Below are 26,541 nucleotides of genomic sequence, written 5' to 3'. Positions count from 1 at the left end.
AAGAGATCCATAATCTTGATTATGCTGGAATTTTAACACAATTTTTTAATAAATTAGCTTTCTTGCGATGAAAGAAGAGCCCCACCGACCTTCAAAACCCCCACGCGGGTGGGGCTTAGGTCATGCCGGGAGGCCGTGTGGAACCCCCGGGCACCGCCTTATGACGGTCCCTTCGTCCAAAAATCTGATATTTTCCATAAAAATCTCACAAAAAATTTCAGCCCGTTTCGGCTCAGTAAATTTTTGGCATATATTTTCAAAACAATAGAAAATAGGAACTGACCCTCAGCATCGGATTAATATATTAGTCCAGTATTATGCCAAAAACATAAAAAAAAGATGTAAATATAGCACTAATACTTTAAAAATTATAGATACATTGGTGATGTATCAAACTGTCGACACGAATCACAACGAGAGAAACCGCTCATGACGGCGTGCTGGCGGCCACGGGAGCATCAGGACGGTGCGACAACACTGTGTGGCTGGCTTTGGGATGGTGAAAACTAACCCGATAAAGTGTAGTTAGAGTATTTGGAATGGAGACAGGCAACAAATTGAAGTATAAACATGCTTCATAAACAACAGCACTGACCGGCGGGAAAACCGAAAGGTCAGAATTAAAGGATCAACACATATGGGTCAAATATAGCAACTTATCAGTGGAACTGTTGGTCTGTTTCAGCCGTCGGTATATGAATTTGAACATTTTGAGAACAAGACGTATGAAACTGCAGTACCCAGTGATCCATTACATCCAACTATGGGCCTCATATATGCAACTAAAAAAACTATGGGCCTTATGATTAACTGCAGTACCCAGTGATCCATCAATAAGCCCATTGAATTGTTACAGTAGCCAGCCCACTTGTGTCATCACGCAGGCCGAATGGCAGAGTTGCCGGTGGACCCCTTCTTCCATCCTTGTCTAAAAAAAAAAACCATTCTTCCATCCCCACGGCCGGCCGCCCCCTCGCCGGCGGCTGCTGCCAGCGCAGTCCGGCGTCTCGCAGCGGTGGTCACCAGACTCCGGCCCCATCATCGCCTCCCTCCTCTGCTCGCCCGCCCCCACTCCACGCCTTCCCTTGCCGCCTGCCGCCCGCTCGACTCCCTCCTCTCCTCGCCGCGCCCTCCCACGCCCGCACTCCTCCTCTGTCCTCTCCCTCCCCGAATGCCACCGCTTTCCGCCCCCCTCCGTGCCAAGCAAGCCTCTTTCGTGCTCCGACTCTTCCCCCGCCCAGGCAGCCGGGCTCCCTCGCCTCCCTCGCCTCCCTCGCCGCGTTCAACTCCCCCCTTGGCCGCGCTCGCCCGCGTCTGTCCGTGACCTCCCTGGCACGAGCCAGCTCTTTTCCTCCATGCGGGACGCCGCCGTCCGGCCCGGCGTCGTCACGCCCGGCATACGCGTCATGGGGCTCTGCCAAGCCGGCCGCGCTCAGGGCGCTCGACGGAATGCCCGGCCAAAACTCTGCCGTTCGCCCGGCTCGGATGTCGTCATTCATGCTGAACAAGGTCGTGGATGGGATGTGTGAGAGCGGGAGGACTCAGGCGGCCGTTGCGTTCACGGAGGAGGACTACTGCTTGGCTGATGTTGCGGCCGACGGATCCTGCCGTGCGGGTAATGAGACTGCTGCTTGGCTTTCCAGGCGGCGGAGAGGATGGAGAAGGAGAGCTCTCCTCCACAATAGGAATGTGGTTTTGTTCCATGAGGTGGTGGATGAAGGGCACTCACCAGATGCAGTCATGTATTTTTCCATGATATAGGGATTCTTTAGCAGGAGGAATAGGTGCAAAGTAGGAGATTTCTCAACTGTGGATGAGTTATTGGGGAAGATGATGGATATTGCAAAGTTGGTAAAATGATGAGGCATTGATGATTTTCTGGTCCATGGATGAATCCGGTATTCAGCCCATCACTTTGATTGACTCTCTCTGCAAGAGTGGATATACTCGGTGTATGTGCATGATTTTAATTTTTCATCTTATGTTCTGATGCAGCAAATGCAGAGAGTAGCATACGATGGACGTAATTTTCTGTTGCATCGAAAAGCAAGTTAACTCGGCGTATGCAGTAGCAACTACCAACCATTCATACTGGAGCAAAGGTCCAAGTATAGATTGGACAAGAAGCAGGGTGATGCCCTTTTTTTCTGCCAACGCTGGAAGTGAGGTACCATTTCTGTCAGTTACTCTTTCCTGCAAGATAAACTTTTCACTCTCCCTTACCTGAACAACTGAGTTAGCAGCGACGAATGATTCATTGTCTTAGCAAGCTAGGCACCACAATTTGTCATTGCATTAACTTCGACGAAATAACAAGGCTAAGCTCCAACTGAAACATTTTTACTCTACACTGTAGGCCAAAAGCCCCACAACGGAAAACATTATTTTTTCTCTCCAAGAGAAACATAAGCATTACAATCCGATCCACAACACAACATCAAAGGCTTGCCTGTTCTGAACAGCCAAGCCATTATTTTTTCTCTCTAAGAGGCGTATTACATCGATTGTATATATACACTCTAGTGCTGCTTTTAGCAGCGCAGCCAAAATACAAAGGCTTGTTACAGAGACATACAAGCAAACACGAATAGGTTTCCTTGTGTGGTGGTTCTGCATCAGCCAGCAGCCATTTTCACAAGTCAGCGGCTTCAAGTAGCAGTCTCGTCATCCATGTCAGTAGTTTGCGGCCCGGTGGGTGATGGGGAGTAGCTTGCGCTGGGGCTGCATGGCAAAAATTGCAAATGTCAGAACAGCAAATGGATGGTGTGTACTTTCATCACGGCTGGACAGATGAGATTGACTTGATGCATTACCTGTAGTTGGGGGAAGTTGGGCTGTAATCTGGGCTAGGTCCTCCAGAGGTAGTGTGCGGGCTGCAACACTCAGGCAATGCGTTAGGAAACCCATGTCTTGATTGTTACAATAACAGCGCCAGTGTTTTTTAAGTTAAAAACAAGGATGCATGATGATCAACTGAAATGGACTCACCTTGTCGGGCTGTACGATGGGCTTGGTTGTGCATATGATGGTGAGGTGGGCGAGTAAGTCGGCGAGGCAGGGCTGGGGAAACAGAGATGTAAGCAGACCAAGCATCAACAGATGAATGAACAGATGCCAAAGCTATCAACAGAATACCTGTAGTTTGGAGGAGCTTGACTGTACGGGCTCATCATCTTTGGGCTGCTTGGAGAATAAGCATGTGAAGGACTGTACGAAGGTGACGTAGGGCTGTAGCTCGGTGACCTCGGGCAGTAGTTCGGTGAGGTAGGGCTGTAGCTCGGTGACGTCGGGCAGTAGTTCGGTGAAGTAGGGCTGTAGCTCGGTGACGTCGGGCAGTAGTTCGGTGAAGTAGGGCTGTAGCTCGGTGATGTCAGGCTGTAGTTCGGTGACGTAGGGCTGTAGTTCGGTGATGTCGGGCTGTAGCTCGGTGACGTCGGGCTGTAACCAGGCGACGTAGGGCTGTATGATGAGGGCAATGTAGGACTGTATGATGGTGATGTTGGGCTATAGAGTGGCGATGTTGGACTATAGGATGGTGACGTGGGGCTGTATGCAAGAGATGTCCGGCTATAAACTGGCGATGTTGGACTACAAACTGGCGATGTTGGGCTATATGAAAGGGATGTCGGGCTATAAACTGGGGATGTTGGACTATAAACTGTCGATGCCGAACTACAGATCGGCGATACCGGACTATAGATTGGCGATGTTGGCGAGTATGATAGACTGGTCGGACTGTAGGAAGGAGGGCCAGACGTATAGGATTGGCTGTAGTTTGATGGGACGGGAGAGAATGCCATGCCCCCAACATATGGCGAGAACTGAGCACCTGTAACGGGGGAAGCCCAGAAATTTGGACTCAGCACTGGCAACATCATTCCTCCATCATGGTATGGTGTCCCGGAGATGGATGAATGCGCTGATGCCATGCCACAGCCATAGTCCAGACCTTCAACATAGCTCGGGAGTTGAAGCTCAATGGCCTGCTTCAGCATCTCCTCATTCAGATACAATCCACAGCCTCCTGTACCAATAGGAGCGAGCTGGCCAAGCATAATGTTCTCGGTGACACCTCTCAGGTAATCAGACTCCGCATACACAGCAGCATCAAGCAAGATATCCACTGTTTCTTCAAAAGAACATCTCATGAGAGGTCCTGTGTCATTACGATTGATACCGTGCCTAGTAATAGCCATCAGGTGACCTCTGTATGTCATGGTATCGCAGAGAATGGCCAGATGCCTGTAGTTCACATAGGACCCATCAAAAGATATCACCACCCTCAGCTCATCCAAGAGAGACCTGCGGACAGCCTCGATCCCAAGAACCTCAATCACTTCGATCAGATGGTTACTCCTTGTCCTTGTAGCGTCAACATCCTCGTGGCACATCACTGCCAAGAGGTTTACACCTTCTGTATCAAGCATCCACTCTTCTTTTTGAGTGAAACCATCATTTTCATCAAATCTATTCACCTTCTTCTCTTTGATGAAGACCTTGTTAATATCTGCAATGCCTCCAAGGGCCATCTCAGTCAACATGTTACTCTCAACCTTCTTGAGGAAGACATCATCATCCTCATCCTGTTTTGGAGTTTCATCATCATTTTTAATGCGGATACGAAGAATGAGCTTATCCGCGTTATCATCATTGAATATGCATGACAAGTCATCATCAAATTCATGTCTGATCTTCTCTGCAATTTCAGCCATGCTCAACCTCTTATCTACCACCATCTCACGGTTCAGTTCGATACGCAGCAGCCAAGGAGACAGCTTATCCGGGTCAATATCCTCATCAGGCATTTCATAATATGACTTGACAAATTCCACATCCTCTTCAATGGTGGTTCCTAGAGGATCAGGATCATACCATATCTCGGTGGCATGGGTCACGCTACGTAGCGTAGTGTACTCCAAGGCACACTGGACATTCTTGGCCAATTCTTTCTTCTTGCTCACCTCAGGCTTTAGGAAAACAGACAACGACGGGGTCTTTATCTTCTTGGCGACGTTAATGATCTCCCTTAACCTGGGGACACCAAGGGTGACATTCTTGGCGCTAACACCGGCATAATGGAAAGTATTCAGCGTCATCTGAGTTGCTGGTTCTCCAATGGACTGTGCAGCTACGCATCCAATCATCTCACCAGGAGCTACCAAAGACTGGTGGAATCTCGATTCTATCTCACCGATGACCCATTCGAAAGATTCCCTTGTGAGCTTGTATTCTTTCAATATCCTCTTACTAGCAAATGTGCTACGGAGCAGGATATTGAAGAGCAGAGTAGCATTCTTCTGAGCCTCGATGCTCATGGCATCGTCTCCTGGGACAACCTTGAGTCTTTCTTGCAACTTATCCATTGCTTCCACAATTTCCATGGGGTGCATGTCAGAAGGTCTTCTCAAATCAATCTTGAAAGTCTTTTGAGCATTCCAGATAAGCCGCTTGAGGTTGACAGGCATAGGCCATGTAATGTCGCCAGTCGCGGCAATTTCAGTCCCAAGCTGTAATCTGTCAGCTTCTAATTTCTGAATCTCTGCCTCAAACACAATTCTGATATCACGAATGGTCTTCAAATCATCAGCTTGTTCAGGCGACATGTAAGTGGGCCTCCAGTTCTCATCATCCAGTTTGTAACGAAATACGTTGTCAAACTCGGCCTTTTTCATCCCCAGGGTGTCCAATTTCTGCGGTTCAATCAAAACAGCATCCATGCCATCTTCTCCATACAAGAACTGAATGACATCACCCAGGGAGTTCCTCACGGTACCATCATATTTCACCATGATGTCCTCCATGGCCTTCACGAGCCTCCGCTGAATATATCCAGTCTCAGAAGTTTTTACAGCAGTATCGATCAAACCTTCTCTACCACCCATAGCATGGAAGAAGAATTCCTCTGGTGTCAGGCCTCGAAGGTAAGAGTTCTGCACGAATCCACGGCTTTCGGGACCGTTGTCATTTTGCGAGAAGTGGGGCAATGTACGACCAGCAAATCCAAATGGGATCCTCTTGCCCTCAACATTCTGCTGTCCGACGCAAGCAGTCATCTGCGAAATATTAATGAAACTGCCTTTTGAGCCTGCAGTAACCATAGCTTTCAAATTGTTGCTCTCAGACAAACTCTTCTGAGCACTACTACCAGCATCATCACGAGCCTTGTTAAGAACCTAGCATGGAAAACGGATATGTCAAAACAGGTCTACCAAAGAAACTGACGATGAAATAACCAAACAATGTCATTCAGCAGTAGTACATGATTCACTCTATTTTCAAATGATTCCATCATTGTGCGCCCTGGCTCAGGTTCCAACTTCTTGTCACGCGCTTCCTTGATAAGCTCATTCACAGCCTTCTTAGCATCTGCAATTGTATCATTAATCTTACCCATAGTACCTGCATCTGCAATTGTATCCCCGATTCCAATACTGAAACCATTTTGCAGAAGCCAGTAGTTGACCAGCCACTGTGTATGACCCAAGAACTAGCGCGCAGCATCTGGCCCTACCTCTTCCCTGCAAACAGTTAAACCAAAATTATTATTTAGCAGTGGAGAACATCTGTACTAAAAAGAGAAACTGCAGTACGACTTTTATAACTTACCAAATAACATGAATAAGACTTCCCATTGATGTCCCAAGTGTTTTTTTGCAAAGTATACCAGACAGAAGCTCTCCCTTCTCTATCCATACCATAGTATCGCTGGGAGTAATATATCCGCTTTCTTTTTCAGCATCAGCATCATGCCAGGCTGAAAATCTAATTAAATTGATTTGCTTGGGGATAATCAAGTTGAAAACTTGTTTGCCTGTCCAAATCGGCTTTGGTTTCAAAATGGCAGCGGTAGGGACCTTCCCATCAAAATCTTCCCACCACATTAAGATGTTCATAAATACATCCTGGAAGAAACTTCACAACATTAGTTATAAGCTACAAAACTACAGAGACAATACTACTACTGAAGGTGTTGTTTAAGGAGTATTGTTAGTTCACCTTTTCGATGAGAGTATCCCTTTTGGTAATTTTTCGACAGCCAAGAAGTGTGTCCTGGACAATACCCATAACAGGTTTATTCGCCTGAGGTGACACAATACACTTTGGCACCATCATCAACTCTAAAACCTCAGCTCTGGTTTCAAATGACTGGGGAACATGCATATTCATTTCATCCCCATCAAAATCTGCATTGTATGGTGATGTGACAGACAAGTTGAGGCGGAAAGTTGAGTAGGGCATGATTTTGATGCGATGCCCCATGATAGACATTTTGTGAAGACTGGGCTGCCGGTTGAAAAGAACAAAATCTCCATCAACAAGGTGCCTTTCCACCTGAGAAGTCAAGCACAAAATGGGTGAGCACTTTTTGTGATGTCACCATTAGTTAAAATAGTGGATGCTGCAACTGTGACTGTTAGTACTAACCTTGTAACCCAGCTCCAAATGCTGATCACTACTTTTCTTCAGATAGCGAAGATCCAGCCTCTGGCCATCTTCCCTGATAATGTACTTGGCACCTGTCTTACCTGGGGGAGGGTGAGGCCCATATTCTACCAGTTCTTTCAACCTGGTATAATCAGATCAGATTTAGACATGACTTATCAAATACTCCCTCCATTCACAAATGTAAGATGTTTTGGATATTTCAATATGGACTACATACGGACTGAAATGAGTGAACAAACACACTAAAACGTGTCTATACATCCGATTCACAAAAAAGTTAGAACATCTTATATTTGTGAACAGAGGGAGTATCAATGAAAGAACAGTGATTACATGTTAATGGCAAATAAATTACGTACCTCTCGATGTTATATGGAGTAACAGTTTCTGGGTATGTCAGATTCAAAGCAATACTCCATGGCACCCCCAATTCATCAATGTTGATATTCGGGTCTGGTGTGATGACGGTACGAGCTGAGAAATCAACGCGCTTCCCCATTAAGTTTCCTCTAACCCGGCCTTCTTTTGCTTTCAGCCTGCTGCAGATTGACTTGATAGGCCTTCCAGAACGCTGAGTGGCCTGAATATTTCGGCAGAAGATAATCAGGTCAACCACATAGCATTAGTGATTAATTAATGTGGAAAGTGCACTTGTAGACTGACTACTCACCCTTGGTTGCCCTGGAAGATCATTGTCGAAGTATGTTGCAATGTGAAACTGCAACAACTGAGCAAACTCTGTTATAATGTGGGCTGGGGCTCCATTTCTCTCTTGCCTCCTCAGATTCTCATTATGCCGAATTATCATCGCTAATTGATGAGTCAAATCGTCCTGTAGGAACCGGCAAGATAAACAAACAGTGAGTGAAAGGGTGCCATCTGCCATGTCAACCAACAAACCATTGGATTCGTAGTCATAATTTACTAGTACTGGGCTAACCTCACTTCTGGAGTAAGTGTCCATCATGACAGATGGTCTCACAGGCGGCGGAGGAATTGGAAGGACTTGCAGTATCATCCAATCAGGACGAGCATATTTAGGATCCAGGCCCAACAAAAGACAATCCTCATCACTTATACGCTTGAGAACATTAAGAACCTGCCCCAAGAAATTTACCATGAGGTGGTTAGATGATTTTTTTATAACCTAGTATTTAATGGAGTAAATAAAGATAATAGTGTACATACCCTATTGGCAGAGAGAATTTGCTTTCGCTCCACTGGTTCAGGGAGTTGATCTTGATCGCCGTTCTTCTTGTTTGTTGCTTTAAACTCTGCAACCATCTTCATACCATCAACTGTGATCTTTGGCTGCTGAGCACCACAGCCACCTCTTTTCTTCACTGGCTCATCGGTGTCCTGACCCTCAAGATCATCCTCACCCGCAGAACAAACCTTTTTGCTCTTGCAAGCCTCCTGTATTTTTCGTAATCTATTTTTTGGGTTCTTGATTTTCAGAGCCTGCTTGAACTTGTTATTACCCTTCTGCAAGAGATACCAGACTGGTCAATAACATGCCAAGATCAAGAGAGGCACTCAGGCACACAAGCATATATAGATGCCCACCCTATGACAGTGCTTAATTAGCAGCTAACATGCAAGAACAACCTTTTCAGAATTGGTTCAGATGAAACTGTAAAGTTGTTTGTAATTAATTATGCTCCATGGTACTTGATTATTTTACCAAAGACAACAACTGATGAAATATGCACTGCTAGGGGGGCACGCCATCTGTCAAGGGCCTCAGTGCCCAAGACAGCGGGGCCTCGACTACGTAGTTCGTAGTCTCGGTGGATAGGAGCGCTAGGGTTTTTGCCTGGCTGCTCAATGGTGCGGGAGGAGAGGATAGGAGACAGAGGAAGAGGTAGGAGATAATAACTTTATTGCTTGCCCTCAAAGGGTGCTGATTATACGATATATAAAGGCCCCATGGGCTGCTAACAAACTAGAAACCTATACGTAACAAACTAGTCTTTTATTCTAGGAACTAATGTATCAGGACCAGGACTCCTGCCCAGCCTACGCCTCGCCTGATGCGGCCGACGGCTGCTGCTCCTGGCCGCGTGGCCCACGCCTGTAGAACGTGCCCCACATGACATCTCTCCCCCCTTGACGAGCAGCTCGTCCTCGAGCTGAAAAGCGGGGTAGCGCTCGACGAAACTGTCAAGATCCTCCCATGTAGCTGATGATGCTGCTTCACCCTTCCAGTGGACGAGTAGCTGGCGAACGCCGCGTGCTAGGCGCGCACGAGTCACGCGCTCCGGTTCTGGAACAGCCGCTCCGTTGTGGATCGGAGGCAAACCCGGCGGTGCAGTTGGAGGCGTGCCGAAGAACTTCTTGAGGAGGCCCACGTGGAACACGTCATGGAGGCGCGAGCGTGCCGGAAGCTCAAGGCGGTAAGCCACGTCGTTGACGACCTCTGAAATGCGGTACGGCCCATAGAAGCGTGGCTTGAGCTTGCCCCTGGTTGGCAAGTTGAGAGAGGACGCGGCGCGCTGGCGAAGGCGAAGCCAGACCCAATCGCCCACGTCATGCCGGATGTCCCGATGGCGTCTGTCGTAGTAGGACTTGTAGACCGCCTGTGCCTGTTGTAGACGATAGCGGACGTCCTCGAGAAGCTCGTCGCGCTCCGCCATGCTCCTGGCCACTTCGGCTACCCTCGTGTCGCCCGGCTCGTAAGAGCGAATAGTGGGAGGGTCACGACCATACACAAGCTTGAACGGAGTTTCTTGGGTCGCTGTCTGGTAGGCGGTGTTGTAGATGTACTCGGCCCAGGGAAGCCACCGGAGCCACTGCCTGGGACGATCCCCGGTGAGACAACGTAAGTACATCACAATGATCTTGTTAGCAGCCTCCGTTTGGCCATCCGACTGTGGATGAAACGCTGACGTCATGTGCATCTTTGTCCCGGTGAGGCGCATGAGCTCCCGCCAAAAAGCCGAGGTGAAGACGGGGTCGCGGTCAGAGACCATGGACTGCGGCACGCCATGGAGACGAACAATCTCAGCGAAGAACACCTGCGCCACTGATTCTGCCGTGTACGGGTGGGCCAGCGCCACAAAGTGGCAATACTTGCTGAAGCGATCCACCACGGTGAGGATGACAGACTTCCCGCCCACGCGAGGGAGCGCTTCCACGAAGTTGATGCCGACGTCAGTCCACACGCCCGTGGGCACCGGCAGCGGCAGCAACAGCCCAGCGGGGTGCAAGTGCTCGGACTTGTACCTCTGGCAAGTACTGCAAGTGCGGATGTACTCTTGCACCGTCTTGCGAAGGTTAGGTGCGTGGAAGTTGCGGCGGAGACGATGCAAGGTGCGCAGGACGCCTTCATGCCCATCATCGTGCACGACACTGAGAATCTCCTGGAGTAGCGGGGACGATGGCGGAATGTAGAGGCGGCCGTTGAAAGTGACGAGGCCGTCGAAGAGAGCCCACGACTGCTGCCGCGTACCCGCCGTGATATCCTCACGCAGCGTGACGAGCGCCGGATCTGTGGACGTCGCTTGCCGGAGGCGATCGATGAAGTCGAAGCGAGGACCCGAGATCGCCATGATCGACGTCTCCTCCGTGTCGCGGCGGGAAAGGGCATCCGCCACCGTGTTTGTACTACCGGCCTTGTACTCCACGGTAAAGTCGAACCCCAGTAGTTTGCCGACCCAATGATGCTGCGGGATGGTTGCCAAACGCTGGTCAAATAGAAATTTGAGACTGTAGTGATCCGTTTTTACCATAAATTGGCGCCCCCAGAGGTACGGTCTCCAGTGACGAATCGCGAGCACCAGGCTGATGAGTTCCCGTTCATATGCTGCCAGGGAACGGTGACGTGGCGCGGCTGGCCGGCTAAAGAAAGCCACCGGGTGTTGGTCCTGAAGAAGGACGGCCCCGAAGCCGTATGTCGAGGCGTCACACTCGACGATGAACGGCCGCGTGAAATCCGGTAACGCGAGGACGGGAGCCGTGGTGACTGTCGTCTTGAGGGCGTGAAAAGCTGCTGCCGCCTCCGGCGACCAGGAGAAACCATCCTTGCGAAGGAGGGCCGTTAGTGGCGCGGCAACCACGCCAAACTCCTTGACAAACTTGCGGTAGTACCCCGCAAGGCCGAGAAACCCCCGAACCGCGCGCGCCGAGCGTGGTTGCGGCCATTCGGCCACTGCCTGCACCTTTTCCGGATCCATGGCCACTCCTGCAGCGGAGATGGTGTGACCCAGGTATGAGATCGACTCGACGGCGAATGCGCATTTGGATCGCTTGACGAAGAGCCGGTGCTGGTGCAGGACGGTGAAGACGGTGCGCACATGTCGGAGATGGTCAGCCCATGTCTCGCTGAAAATGAGGATGTCGTTAAAGAAGACGAGAACAAAACGGCGCAGGTACGGCCGCAGCAGATCGTTCATGAGGGCCTGGAACGTTGCCGGCGCGTTGCAGAGGCCGAACGGCATCACCAGGAACTTGTAGAGGCCGTCATGAGTACGGAAGGCGGTCTTCGGGATGTCCTCCGCACGCATCCGCACCTGGTGGTAGCCGGAGCGCAAGTCGAGCTTGGTGAAGAAACGAGCGTGCCGGAGCTCGTCGAGGAGTTCGTCCACCACCGGGATCGGAAACGCATTCTTGACAGTAATGGCGTTTAGGGCGCGGTAGTCGATGCAGAAGCGCCAGGACCCGTCAGCCTTGCGGACCAGCAATATCGGGGACGAGAATGCGGAACAACTCGCTCGGATGATGCCCTGGGCGAGCATGGCGGCGCACTGACGCTCCAGCTCGTCCTTGTGCGCGGCCGGGTAGCGATACGGACGGACGGCCACCGGGGCGGAACCGGGCAGCAGGGTGATGCCGTGGTCGCGGCTGCGGGGCGGTGGCACGCCGGAGGGTTCGGCGAAGATGCCGTCGAACTCGGTGATGATGGCGTCGAGGAAGTCGCGGCCGCTGCATGATTTCAGGGCTGGCCCGTCCGGTCCTGCAATGCCGCGCCAGCACACCCGATGGCCCCTCCGCCAGAATGTCATGGAGAGGGCGCGGAAATCCCACAGGATCGGTCCGAGCGTCGCCAGCCACTGCGTGCCCAGGACGATGTCGTAGCCCGCGAGCGGCAAGGCGAGGAAATCCTCCGAGAACTCCTCTTGGCCGATGCGGAAGGGCACGACGCGGTACGTGCCCTGGCACGGAACGCGCTCGCCGTTGGCCACCGTGACGCGCATCTTCTCGGTGGTGGGGGATGGCAGCGTAGCACGAGCGGCCGCCTCCTCGGCGATGAAGTTGTGGGTGGAGCCTGAGTCGATCAGGGCGAGGAGGGAGACACCCCCGAGAGTAATATGCATCTGCATGGTTTCGCTCGTGCGCACCCCGGAGATTGCGTGGAGCGAGATCTGAGGGTCGGCCCGCGATGCATCATCAGTAGCGGAGGCCGCGTCGTCGTCGTCGTCGTCCGGCGCTAAGTCGAGGAGAAAGATGCGCTGGCACACGCGGTTGTGGCCCCTGCCAAACTTCTCGTTACAGTTGAAGCATAGGCCCAGGCGACGGCGTTCCTCCATCTCTGTCTGGGAGAGACGTTTGATTGGGCGCCCGTCCGGCAGACTGTGGCCATGCTGGGGTGCGGCTGGTGGGGCCGGTGCGGGGGGGGCGCGAGGCGTGGTCCTGGCGTCGGCAGAATGCCCTTCTGCGGAAAACGCACCGGTGGCGCGGCGGAAAGCGCGCACTGGTCGCGCAGCTCCAATTTGCGGGCGAGGCTCATGGCGACGGCGAGGGACTGCGGGTTATGGATTTCCACGTCGAGGCTGAGGGGTGGCTGGAGGCCTGCGGTGAAGATCTGAACTTTCTGCGTTTCCGACAAGGAGCCTGCCCGGGGAAGGAGCGCCTCAAACCGCTCCTGGAAGTCGACGACGGACGTCGTGCGCTTGCACGCCATCAGTTCGCCCAGCGGGTTCGCGCGCAGAGGAGGCCCGAAGCGGAGGTTGAGCAGCTCGGAAAAGCGGCGCCACGGCGGAGTGCCCTCGTCACGCTGGACCTGCATGTACCACAGCTGGGCAGAACCCTCGAGGTAGTATGACGCCATCCAGACTTTCTCCTCCTCGGCGATCCGTTGTTGATGGAAGAAGGACTCGCATCTGTTGAGGAAAGCGAGCGGGTCGGACTTGCCGTCGAACTTGGGGAAGTCCATCTTCTGAAACCGCGGGGGCCGATCGTTGTGGTGCTGTCCGTCGTGGCTGATATTGGCGGCTGACGAGGAGGCCGACTTCTCCTTCTGGAGGGCTGCCACGGACGACTGCAGGGATGTCACGGTTGCAGTCAGGGCTTCGATCATCTTGGCCAAATCAGCGGTGGTGGGTTCCGACATGGCGGAAGAAACCGAGGCGGTGGCGGATGGCGGCGATGGAGGTGGGCGGGGCGGCGGGTGCAGCGTGGAGGAGGCCGAGGAGCGGCTGGAACCTGATACCAAGTTGTCAAGGGCCTCAGTGCCCAAGACAGCGGGGCCTCAACTACGTAGTCCGTAGTCTCGGTGGATAGGAGCGCTAGGGTTTTTGCCTGGCTGCTCAATGGTGCGGGAGGAGAGGATAGGAGACGGAGGAAGAGGTAGGAGATAATAACTTTATTGCTTGCCCTCAAAGGGTGCTGATTATACGATATATAAAGGCCCCATGGGCTGCTAACAAACTAGAAACCTATACGTAACAAACTAGTCTTTTATTCTAGGAACTAATGTATCAGGACCAGGACTCCTGCCCAGCCTACGCCTCGCCTGATGCGGCCGACGGCTGCTGCTCCTGGCCGCGTGGCCCACGCCTGTAGAACGTGCCCCACATGACATCATCAATGCATTCTTATTTTGTTCTACCAATAGCAGGCTCTATCAAAGAGACCGAAAATTCACAAAAATATTCTTGGCTTCGGATGTGAGTTGCAGGTCCATAACAAAGATGCAAGCAGTCTATCTAAAGCAATTGCATCTACAGGTCCATCACACCAAACCGTCGGAAAGATTCTATAAAGTTCAAATTTACCATGCATGTTGAGTGAACAGGTGCAGAATTGGACAAACATAAATATAGCTAGTGAATGGTGAGAACTAAGATTATTATGATGTCAGTTTAGCTAGATGATGATATGCACCGACCAACAATTAACCTGGTAAACTTAAATACTTAATGCGCAGGTACATGTCTTAAAAGGAAAGGAGACCTCATCCTCATCCTGGTCGGCGAGGATCTTGGAGCAGTTGAAGCAGACGCAGCGCATGATGGAGAGCACGGTCTTGATGAAGCCGATGTGGAACATGGGCTTTGCGAGCTCGAGGTGGCCGAAGTGGCCCGGGCACTCGGCCATCCCGGCCATGCATGTCTCGCACTTGGTCCTGCGGTCAATGGTGCCCAGGCGAGGGTCGCTCAGACCACCAGGCTTGGGCTTCCCCTTCTCCATGGTCTCTGCATGCTCTATCACCGCCACCGACATTTGTCTCTGCAAACAAGCAAAGCAACACAGAATCTTTCACATTCGATTCATCCTAAAATTTGTGATACCTACACATTACTGACCACCTGCCATCATTACAATGGTCAATGTTCATTTAAACCCAGCCATTAAATTGTTAAACCCTGCCAAATCCATCTTATTACACGTACTTCTGCAAGTAGCACCAGACGTGTGTACTTTTATTCAAACTTGTATTGATCATGGCCCAATCAAAGTGCTGGCATACTGTAGTAAAATCATGTGTATCAGCAGTTGTTATACCCAAAACTGTGCAAACTGCCAAGCTCAGAGTTATCCAAATAACTTACAGCAGTTAATAAGAGCATTTATTAGCATTTTGTTAGACGGATCAAAACTTCTTTTGTGTCCCATATGTGATACAACTGCATGCCAAGTTCAACTTGACCAAATTTCGGACCCCACTTCAGTAGTATTGATATTGACACACCGAGCACAACTTGTAACTCAAAACGAACCATGAATGTCACGAGTTAAAACCAAGTAGTAATTAATCCTGCTCGAGTAACACTACTAGTTCCCTGTTCGAGTTAGCAAAACGCACACCGACTCAGCCAAACAGCAACCACAGGTACTGTTCCCTCTGTCAGAATTAACAACCACCCTTGGTAAGTTGGTTTTTCACTTTTTCGTAATTTTGAACTTGGTTAAGTTACAATGATTCTGCTTCATCTAACTCGGCCAGTTCGTTCGCAGCCCAACCAAACCGACACCACACATCAAATCCAACAACCAGTTCGTTCATACATCCATCCAGACTTCGACCGGAAACCAGTTCCCTCCCCAAACTGACACCGCAGATTTGAAGCTAACAACCAGCACCGGCGCCGTGCCCCCATGGCGGTTCGTTCGTTCATCTCAGATTTCGAGTTCGACCGGAAACTAGCCCAACCACACAAACCAGACCCGCTCGAGTTGCTACTTCCGACTCCACCCGAAAGCAGAGAGAGAAGAGGAACGAAACAGAGCAAGGTGGCGGCGGGAGGAAGCATTACGATTTCGTCGGGGCTGAGGATGCCGAACTGCACCAGCTGCACCTTGGCCGCCTCCGCCGGCGAGTGCGCGAACCGCGCGTCCATCTCGCCCCTCGGATTTTCGACCGACCTCGCCGGAGGCGGAGGGGATCTCGATCTTATCCGGTCCCCTCCGCGAGAGAGGAGAGGAGGAGAGAGGGGGAGGGGAGGGGCTCATTTTATAGGGGCAGGTGGAGGCGGTTCGGGGTAGGAAAGCCGGTGTGACGGCGAACCGCCTATGGTGGGGGTGCGTGCGGCGTTGGATGCGCGGTGGACGGCGGAGATGAGGGGTCTGGGGTGGGGTGGGCTCGCTTTCCGGTCGACGCGCAACGGCCGAGTGCCAGCTGTGCGGTGGTGGGCCAGTATTCTGAGCCAATCGCTATCGAAGAGGAGCCGAGGCCGCGTCACCTGGTTGTGAGTGAGGCGTGGCAGCCAAGCAATCTGGACTAGGGCCCGCGTGGTGGAATTGTTAGCATGTGCTGCACGTGTAGTGTGTGCGTGATATCCCTGTCTCCTGGTAGTCTTTAGGATCTTGACCGATGCTCCTACCGTCCTACATCAGTCAACAGTCAATTGATATAAGAGATTAAGGAGTTGTTGAGTGAAAGGGAGCATGTTTTCTTATGTATTGATCGTTTGCAGAATAGGGCTACAGATCGGCTAGCTTATATGTCGAGAGCGGAGCATCGAACCGACTTGTGGTTGCAAGATGCCCCACAGGCTCTGAATAACTTGCTGGCTGCTGATTGTAATCCTATCATTGTTTAATAAAGCTCCTTTTCCACAAAAAAAAGAGAGTCAACACACAGAGTGGAAACACACACACATAGTGAAAGGCTTTGACTCGTTAAGATGGTGGCTAGCTATCTCTCGCAAAAAAAAAGATGGATGGCTATCCTATTGTACTCGGTAAGCACGAAACCGATTGTGAACGGGGTTCCAGCAAGAAGCTTTTCTCACGCGAGGACTGTGGCAGGGGATCCAATTTCCTTCTTGCTCTTTGTGATCGCCACGGAAGTCCTTAGGGTATCTACGGCCGGACCTGACAAATCGACTCTTCAAGACTGCGGACGCATCCGGGCAGTAAACGATCACACCTTGGATAATCGATTTCACAGTTAAACACCTCAGTTAGCATACTTCAAATCCATATAAACTCATGGAACTACGTAAGCGAAGCATTGACACATCATCCGGCTACTACATCAGTACATGTCATCGGACTACCAAAATTTGACATGTTTAACCTACATGCTACCTATGGAAAAGATCATCCACGCCTGCCTTTGCCCTTTCTGGCGCCCTTGTTGTCCTTATCGTGCAAGTAGCGATCGAAGACGAAACATGGATCGAACCGGATTTGCTCATAGCCGCAGCTGTCCGACCCATCACTATGCTCCTTCTTCTCCTTAGGGGGCAGTCCGACGATGGTACGGACCGCTCGATTTCTGCTCTCGGGTGAGGGCGTGTGTGTTCCTTCGCTGTTGCTTCTTTACAATGCGGGCGCAGATGGCTTCCTCATCTGCGGTAGCCCACGTCGCCGCATCAGCCGACTCCGCCACCACCATTTCAGCTGCGAGGTGGGCCTGCCCACCCTCATCCCCTCCTGCCCACGGCGGACACACCAGTCCCGGGTGGACTCATACTTCAGCGAATCGGTGATGGGGAAAGGAAGATTGGACTTGCGTAGGGCAGATCCTGCCGTTGGCTGGGCGTTGTCCTCCCGGGAACGGCAAAGTGCAATTCGGACGGTCATTGCCTCCTCCAAACCGCACGGGACGACACCCCAGTCGACGAATCCGTACTGGTCATCGTCAGATCCGCTGTGCGCCATGCCGGAGAAGTCCGAAGATCGCCGAACGGGAACTTGGGTGGCGAAGGGGAGTGGCTAGGGTTTGGTCCGCCGAGCGGATGAGAACGGATATATGTGAGGTCGGGCGGGCCAGCATGGGCCGGGTCCGACGTGACGGACACGCCTGGTCGCATCATATCTGTCCTATATTTGAGCTGGATACAAGGGTGTTTGAGGCTCATTTGAGGCGCCCGTTTGAGCCGCATTTATTTTTGTGACCGGTCGCTAACTGAAGTGTCTGCCCGGGCGTTTTTGACGGGTTTGAAGTGCCCGGCTTTCTAAGATTTAACCATGTTTTTCTGATACAATAATAATTAATGCTGACGCTGATACTCACATGGTCATATTTGCACCAATATGCAGGTGCGGCTTGATCATTTTTGTTCCGGATAAGCAGGATTGCATCTCAATAAATGCACGCAGCAACAGCTCTATTAATCAGGTTAGCTAACTCACAGGATATCTGTATTATACTGAAAGCATCGGTCAGGTGTTTAAGCTCTGAAATTTGTTACACATCTATCTCATGAGACCCAGCAAAATTATACGTTTTCTTGCTGTATGCTTTTTAAAATTTGACCCCGCTTGATGATCTTTAGGGCTCCCAGCGAATGCCCTTAAAGCCGCCGGATCATGGTCGAACGGATGACAATTTTTCTGCGCAGTGGCAATTTTTCTGCCATTTTTTGTGCTACATGACAACTCGCCTCCGATCATGGAAAATCTTATAAAGTTGCCATGGCCAGTTTAGTTGGTATGGCATGGTCCCATATATTCAGGCCAATGGTCATGACGAAGTTCCTGATGTATAAGAAATTAATCATCAAGAAAATCTTATAAAGCACAAGGCACAATATATTCAGGCCAATGGTCATGACGAAGTTCCTGATGTATAAGAAATAGATGGACATACTCATTAGGTAGGCCATGGTTCATAGTAAGCACCCAAGACTAATTTCTTGATGACTTTCTTTTTCACGTGAAATGGTCAAAAGCCACCTATCGTGGATGAAACGCTCTCTTGTTCCTAGATGTGCGACATGCCAATGTTTTTTTTTCGAAAAAGGGTGTTTTTTATTGACTCATACAATAACATCGAGGGATACAATCATGATGAGTACATCCGGCCTCTGCATAACTAAGATGCACACAGCCAGCACAACACACACACACAAATGATCACGCCGGCAAAGGCAAAGTCATGCAAAGACCAAAGCTATGCCTAGGCGGAGGAAGAAAAGAAAAAAAATTCGAAGCAATGAAACAACGATTGACGATGTACAACGGTGACCATCGGCCCCAATCATCTCTTGACATTATAAAGACTCTGAGAAGGGTTCTCCAAAAGCGACGCATCCAACAAGGGAACGACGCACAAACGCCGCCGTCGCCAAATCCAACCACCAAGGGTTGGCTCACGGGTTTTCACCCTGAAGAGCAAATCTGAGCAAACTCCGAGCAATGCCGTCATCAGGGTAACGACGTAAAGAACGCCGCCATTGCCAGGTATAACCAACTAGGTCAGACCAGAGTTTTCACCCCGGAGCTCTAGATTGGGTACTCGAGAAGTACCACCAAATGGAAATCATTTTATGTTGTCTCCTTCACTTGCCTCGATCCCAATAGTTGCATGTGTGCACGGTCCTTACGGCGAATGATGACCATGCCCGGACGAGTAGGCTGACGAGACTCGACAAGAGCCACTCGCCAACACTCGAAGAAGTCTTTGACGGAGACGAAGGACAGCAGCACCACGAAATCCCTAGTTCGGGACACTCCGAAGGCCATGCACCATCCTCACAAATGGCAGCGTAGGCTGATCTATATGAGACGACAGCAGACTCGCGGCCACAAACTCCGTGTCGTCCTCGCCAGACACAGATCATACAGGTCCAAACCTCTTGAGGTGACCACCGCCTGGCCGAAGACCGCCCAGCAGCATGCTGGCCAGATTCACGGTGTCACCTTGACCTGGCGGCCGAGCCAAGTAAGAGACCAACACGCCGGAGATGCAGGTCCGGCCAGGGCCACTGCTTCAACACCACAGAGGTAGCCCAGGGGCAATGACTATGGTAAGAGCAAATTCTCAGGTTGGACCTTGGTTTTCCGTACACGCACCGGCTGGGCTGTCCCTAATGGAGGTGCCGCAGCAGTACTAGACACGACCGCTTGGACGACCGCGGGCGGATCTCCACTCAATGACGAGGAAGAGACGAGCGGTTCATGTGCTCCATCCGAGGAATTGACGCCGCCGTTGGTGACAGCCCCGTCCATGGCGTCCACGGGTGCGGCGGCATGGTGCCGATCTGGCCACCCACAGCCATGCTTCCGCCGGATCCATCCCCGCGTGGATCGCCGCTGCAACTCCCGCTTTCACAGTATCCAGCCACCGCCACCGTCAGCCGCGCGGGCGAGCCCGGCGGCGCCAACCGGTGGCGGCGAGGGGAGGGCTCGCAGGGACGGCTACCGGGAAAACCGGATCGAGTCGCCGCCCGAGCCGCCCAAAACGGACGACGCGGGGGCAGGTGGAAAAGATAACCGAGGACATGCCAATGTTTAATACAGTGCTTTTGTATATGAAAAGGAGATGGCAACAGCGAAATCTAAGGTAACAACTATAATCATTTTCCATACGATCAATCTGTAGGCTTCTTTTCTCCAAAAGCAAATAACAACCAACTAGGAATGCTTACCTAAATCTTCGGCTTGGGCTATTCAACACTAATGATCAAGCACAACTAATTAAAAATAAATAATATAACGTTGGAAAATAGTTTTTGGACTAATCTGAAGCTTGCAACACCATTTGATCATCTCCTTGGAATCATCTCGATCTCGCCTGGTGAATTTGCCAAAGACATTCACCTTATCATGCAACAGGACATGAGCACGCTCACAAGGGAAATCGATCCGTGCCAGTTCCTCTAGGGTGAGCTCCGAAGGTTGGACTTGGTTCTCCAGGCACAAGTGAACCAGGCCATATGCGGTTTCCATAGCAATTCCCTGTATCATTTGCAAAGATTGATCCTCATATTAGTTATGTGATTACAAATTAGTGAGCTGTCCTTAACTGAAACTTATTACTCCCTTCGTCCCATAATATAAGAGCCCTTGAATATTTTTAGCACTTCCAAGTGTTCGTCTGTAATGAAAGAACTTTCGTAGGACTACTAAACGATAGGCGGCTGAAAATAAGTGAAAAACCAATTGGTTCTTCACTTTCCCTTTATAGCCAGGACTTTTCCTAATATTAATTAAATTCAAATACTTACTTTCGTACTTCTAAACCAGAAATTTTGCATAATATGTTTAATTCTAGCGTTGCTTCTATTCCTAAAAATTCACAGAAAACAATACAAAGAAAATTTAAAGTGCGATTCACCAGTTGTTAGTTCGACAAAAAAGTTGCAGGTACACCACAAAAAAGTGTGAATGCACAATACAATACTAAACAAAATTATGTACATGTACCAAAAAAAAAAATCAAAACTCTTGCAAATACAGTTGAAAACGGTTTTACAATACATACACAAAACTGAATCTAGTCTAATGGCAGTGCACTAAGCAAAGATGGCTTAGATCACCCGTCTCCGCATAGATCCAATGGCTAAAACACAACCTTTTTATAACAAAGTAACTCTTTAGTACTTAAAACAAAGTGACTGAGATTTATCTAGGGCGAATATTAAAAATCTTCTAACAGACCCTAGAACCTACTAAAGCCTAGAAAATTACTTAAAAAGGTGAGAACATAAAACTAAGATTAGGAGCTCACCTTGCTAGTCAGGAAATGTGCAAACCCCAGAACATCATCGTAGCCTCTTGGATGGGAAATTTGCACCTTTTGCAGACGGACGGACATATTTTCCACAAATTTTATGAACACCTTGATCATTTCTAGCACAACTTCACCACTAGAAAATAAATGGTACTTAGCATCCTGCTCAACGAAAAAACACATTGTTAGAACCAAATGCTACCATGCATCATGTCTGGTGTTTCGAACAACATACTGCCTCCAAGTATGATGATGCACCATGACAATATTATCATTATACCTGGATTTCACAATCTTGAGGTAATTCACTAATTCCAATCTTTAGACATTTTAATAAATCTAAGTGTCTGTTTTCCCTCGTCTGTTCATCTATAGTGAATTTTCTAAGCATTTTCTCATATGTTGCTGCTTCACCATGTGGTGTGACTAATGGCCAATTCCTCCATGAAAAGAACTTCTCAAGCAATTGTAGTAGATGTCCAGGAATGCCATAATTGATTGATCTTGCAAAATCAGCAATGGTAGAACATTTGGAAACCGAAAAATCCTCTGAAAGTCTGCACAGTTTAGAAAAGGGGGGAAGTAAAATAATCAACTATCAATACTTCTAGTAGGCTGAAATACTCAAAAAGATAATCATTCCTCATTAGTTTGACTATTTTTTGGAATTATCACGTAACAAGTTGCTTTTTCCTCAATAGGAATATTTATCTTTTTAAGCAGGAATAGCTACAGATAGAAAAATGTACAATCAGATGTCAATTATCAACATTCCATGACTAGAAAAAATACAGTAGTACATTCGAACGTAATATTTGATCGATTAAAAGAATGTAGAAGTGTACATCGAGCTAGTTGTCTAAATAATTAAAGAAAATGTAAAATAGGGAGGAAACCTGTTCCTGAGATTAATGACACCATCACTTGATGAATAAATGAAACCAAGGAAGGCAGAAAGATCTGATGCATCATGCTCTAGCTGTATGCATGAAAAAAGAGAGTCAAATAGTATAAATCCTCTTGGGCATCCAATGGTTTATCTTTGTGTCTTGGAATAAATAGGATTTTTGCATTTTACCCATGGGAGGGTTTCAACTTTGTAAACACAAGGTACATTATTTTAGCAAATGGTCTCTGTGCTGGAAATGCTAAGTACCGAAAGATGTAATAGACAATTACCATTCTAAGACTTGGTAAAACAAGAGTCTTTAGCAATGTATTGTTATTAACTTCTCTTCCACTCGGAAGGACCAAGCAATCATTTCTTAGTACCAAGAGAACTAGAGCAACCTGCAAGATTGTCAGACAATTTAACTAACCTTATATACTAACTGAATAGAGTATTTAACAAAAAACTACCACATTTCGCGGAACTGTGTTTATAAACTACCACTTTACAAATTTGTGCCGAAAACTATCACTTTTTGACTAATCTTTGACTGAAAACTACCATGTCAGGAAAGTGTCCGATTCGCGTCTTCTAAACGCCTTTCTGACAGGATGGGCCCACCTGTCAGCATTAATTTTCTTCCTCCTCCTCCTCCTCCTCCTCTCTCTCTCTGGCATTTCCTCGAACACATCGTGTGCACTCCGCGCTCTTCGCCATGGCGACGCCCCGGCGAAGCACCTCTCCGACGCTGGTCGGGACTGGAGACGGCGGCGCAACCACGCCGGCTGGAGCCACCTCGGTCGTGCTGGCGTGCCGCGGCCTTGCGTGCGTGCGCAGCAGCCGCCGCCACCGCATGCTGGACGTCGTCGCCGTGAGCGTGCGTGCAGCCGCCGCCGCTTGCTGGCCGGCTGGAGCCGCCTCGGACGTGCTGGCGTGCCGCGGCCTTGCGTGCGCAGCAGCCCCCGCCGCCGCGTGCTGGCCGTCGTCACCGCGAGCGTGCGTGCAGCGCCGCCGCTTGCTGGTCGGTTGGCTGGCTTGCATGCGTGCTGGCTGGCCACCGCTCACCACTCACGGCTGCCTCCGCCACAAGCGGCCATGGTTGGCCACAGCAACGGCTTGGCCGCTGCCATGGCCAGGGGCCGGCCACAGCCACGACGCGCTACATGACTGGATTGCTTTTTTGAGAAAGAAACTAGGGACCCGATTGCTTTTTTAACCCGCTTACGTATGGGCTCAACTAGTCAGAAACACGTTTAAAAGAGCCAAATCGGGTTCTTTTCAGACTTAATAGTTTTTAGTCAAGAATTAGTGAGAAAATGGTAGTTTTCGGCACAAATTTGTAAAGTGGTAGTTTGTAGGCACGGTTTCACGATTTGTGATAGTTTTTTGTTAAATACTCAACTGAATATGCTCAAATAAGCAAGAAATAAGCTCGAATATGAGTTAAAATATGGTGAAATTGTAATTAAACAATAAACATCTGGGATCGAAAGTACTCCTAGATCATGAAGCAAGAAAAAGGAAGAACCTGAAATTGTTTCATCTGTGTCCTAATTTGATCGAGGTAGGTCTTGCACCACATTTCGAGGATCATGACACAACTGTCATGTTTATTTGTTATGACTAGATCCTTTGGTATGTGTCCAACCTTATCATCAAGTGCTTTCACAATATTTGTATGTACATCCACACCATCATTCCACTCAAACTTTCCTAGCTTAATGTCATCTTCTATATTCCCAAGACAACAGATAATTTTATCTCTGTGACAAGCAGATATGGCACCCTACACGAATGCAACGTTTTGTGTAAGAAATAGTTTAGAAATTCATAATAAACTGACCATTTCTGCGTTAAAAAAATTAGTGCTTATCATATGGAGAAGGCCCCTAAAAAACTAGTAACAAAGTGCAATCAGAAAGTTCATCAGGTTAATTAAATTCCAATGCATTCATTCTTATACTGGACTTCACAAAGATTGGAACGGACTAAATGCAAAATTTTCAAAAGAAACACGCAAAACTCTTGAACATGACAGATGCGAACATGAAAAAGAAAAAGAAAAGACATAGTGAGAGTACCCCATTCATAATCTTATCCACATCGGTCTTGCAGCCTAAAATCCCATACTTGTAGAGGTTCTTGTCAAACACAACGGACTCTGCGAAGCTACCATCGAAGTCCGTGTCGGTGCTCCATCCACTCGGATTCAGCTCACGGTCCTTACAATGACAATAGTTTTATATCGAAGGTAAAACAATGATGGTCTAATAATTCACAACCAAGCACATAGATAATAAAGAAACATGGATCAAACATCTACGTATATATTAACTATGAAAAGATAATGAAAATACACACCTTCTTTTAAAGAGTCTCAAGGGAGCCCTCGGAAATACTCCACATGGTTTCAGGGAACTCCTTGTACCATGGCTTAACAGTACCCCTAAACTTATCATGGTTTGCACTTTCTGTTGTTTGTTGGACCTTGGGTGCAGCGAGCCGACTTCGTTGGCTGCTGCTCCTGCCAAAGACGGCAACCTGTGGTTTTTTCTGACCCCACAGAACAGCAAGGCCAGGTCGCAGCAACTGATACGTGGACGCGTTCATCATGAACCTGCAATGTGACAATGCTTTGCTATTAGGACCACAATACAAATGGTGAACTGCGACAGGTCACATACTCACATGAGTGAAGATCCGATTCGACATGCACACGCCCTGATCTAAGGAAGAAACTGAATATGCTTGCAACCGATGAGGTGCCTCAAGTTCCAATACATAAATCGGAAAATCAAAGCGGCGTACGATGTGGTACCTAATGCATATGGCGCGATGGATCAGGCGGTGATGTGAGTTGTTTGATTGAAGTACTAACTGTAAAAGTTCAAATACAAAGTACTCCCTCCATCCAAAAATACGTGTCTCAAGCTTAGTACAACTTTGCACTAAAGTTAGTACGACGGAGAGAGTAGTATATGCTAGAAGCAGCAGGCGAGGACACATGTAATAGGAATGGCTTGCTGGATTAAATTGCATAGAAAATCCCCAAATCCTAGAAATTGAAATATGAGAAGTGTGCTAGTGCGTGTCACATTAATCCGATCATATTCGGTTATAACAAAGTACATGTTGGACAGAGTAGTGGTGATCTAAACGCTCTTATATTTCTTTACGAGGAAGTACTATACTAGTAGTATTGACTTCATATTTGCGTTTAGTTTGACTTTGACTTGAAAGGAAAGCAGAAATCCAAAACAATAAATAAATATTATATCATGAACAAAACCCTAGTTGTTAGTGTAGGGCGTTCACCTAGGGGAGTTCGGGACGAGGCTGCTGCAAACCTGCGGTGCCGACGACCTTAGCTAGGGCGGCGGCGGACGCCGGAATCCGGAGGGGCGAGTGGGCAACCGCGATGAGCCGATCGTCGCAGTTCGCCTCGCGTATGCTCGCTGGAGTTCTTTTGTATGGATATCGCTCGTGAAGTTGCAGGGAAACGGAAAGCGGGCGCTGCTATATATCTATCGCCCTTAGCGAGCGCCAAGGAGCAGTTGCCAACAAGGGCCGGTCCAGGAAAAAAACACAACTGTTCCTTTTATTAATTTTCTCCCTTTCGTCTGAATTTTTTCGTTTCTTTAATAAAATAAGTAAGAATATTAGCGTGTTATAGACTTGTTTGCGAGAAAACCTTCAATCTATTCATTTTTAATCATGACAGCGCAACGAATAGCAGAAATAATAAAAATTGCATCCAGATACGTAGACAACTTAGCGACGACTACAAGCACTGAATCGAGCTGAATGCGCGTCACCCTCATCGCCCCTCTCTCGCTGGAGTCAGACAAAACCTGTTGTAGTAGACAGTCAGAAAGTCGTCGTACTAAGACTCCATAGGATCAGCGCAGCAGAACAGAATCCACCGCCGATGAAGAGTAACGTGTTATAGAAATTGTTCACACATATGAAAACATAAATATATACATGTACTGTTAAAGTGTTCACATATTTTAGAAAATTATTTAATAAAAAGTGGTTAGTAATTTAGAAAAAGAACTTCACAAGTTAAAAAATCCACTCA

General features: G+C 48.9%; 1 protein-coding gene, 1 long non-coding RNA gene and 1 pseudogene across 2 annotated transcripts; 1 reads left to right on the top strand and 2 right to left on the bottom strand.

Annotated features, from left to right (window-relative positions):
- Positions 1–917: 917 nt before the first annotated feature.
- On the top strand, positions 918–14,816 carry LOC123105712 (uncharacterized). Its single transcript, XR_006450984.1, has 4 exons — positions 918–1,898; positions 1,996–2,167; positions 14,345–14,499; positions 14,594–14,816. It is a non-coding gene; the product is annotated as an uncharacterized lncRNA (long non-coding RNA).
- Positions 2,529–16,073, bottom strand: LOC123105711 (DNA-directed RNA polymerase II subunit RPB1-like; annotated as a pseudogene).
- A 5,047-nt stretch (positions 16,074–21,120) lies between these two features.
- Positions 21,121–23,682, bottom strand: LOC123101736 (uncharacterized). The gene is made up of 5 exons (XM_044523053.1): positions 22,751–23,682; positions 22,468–22,550; positions 21,852–22,128; positions 21,569–21,733; positions 21,121–21,126 (listed from the first exon to the last, which is right to left on the bottom strand). Exons 1-5 carry the CDS (start codon positions 22,751–22,753, stop codon positions 21,121–21,123), a joined length of 534 nt encoding a protein of 177 aa, XP_044378988.1. The 5' UTR covers positions 22,754–23,682.
- Between the last annotated feature and the right edge of the window lie 2,859 nt (positions 23,683–26,541).

This window comes from Triticum aestivum, chromosome 5A (assembly GCF_018294505.1).
Source record: "Triticum aestivum cultivar Chinese Spring chromosome 5A, IWGSC CS RefSeq v2.1, whole genome shotgun sequence".
NCBI classification, from domain to species: domain Eukaryota; kingdom Viridiplantae; phylum Streptophyta; class Magnoliopsida; order Poales; family Poaceae; genus Triticum; species Triticum aestivum.
Note: the sequence above shows the minus strand (reverse complement) of the source record. Positions and strands in the feature narration are given on the sequence as shown.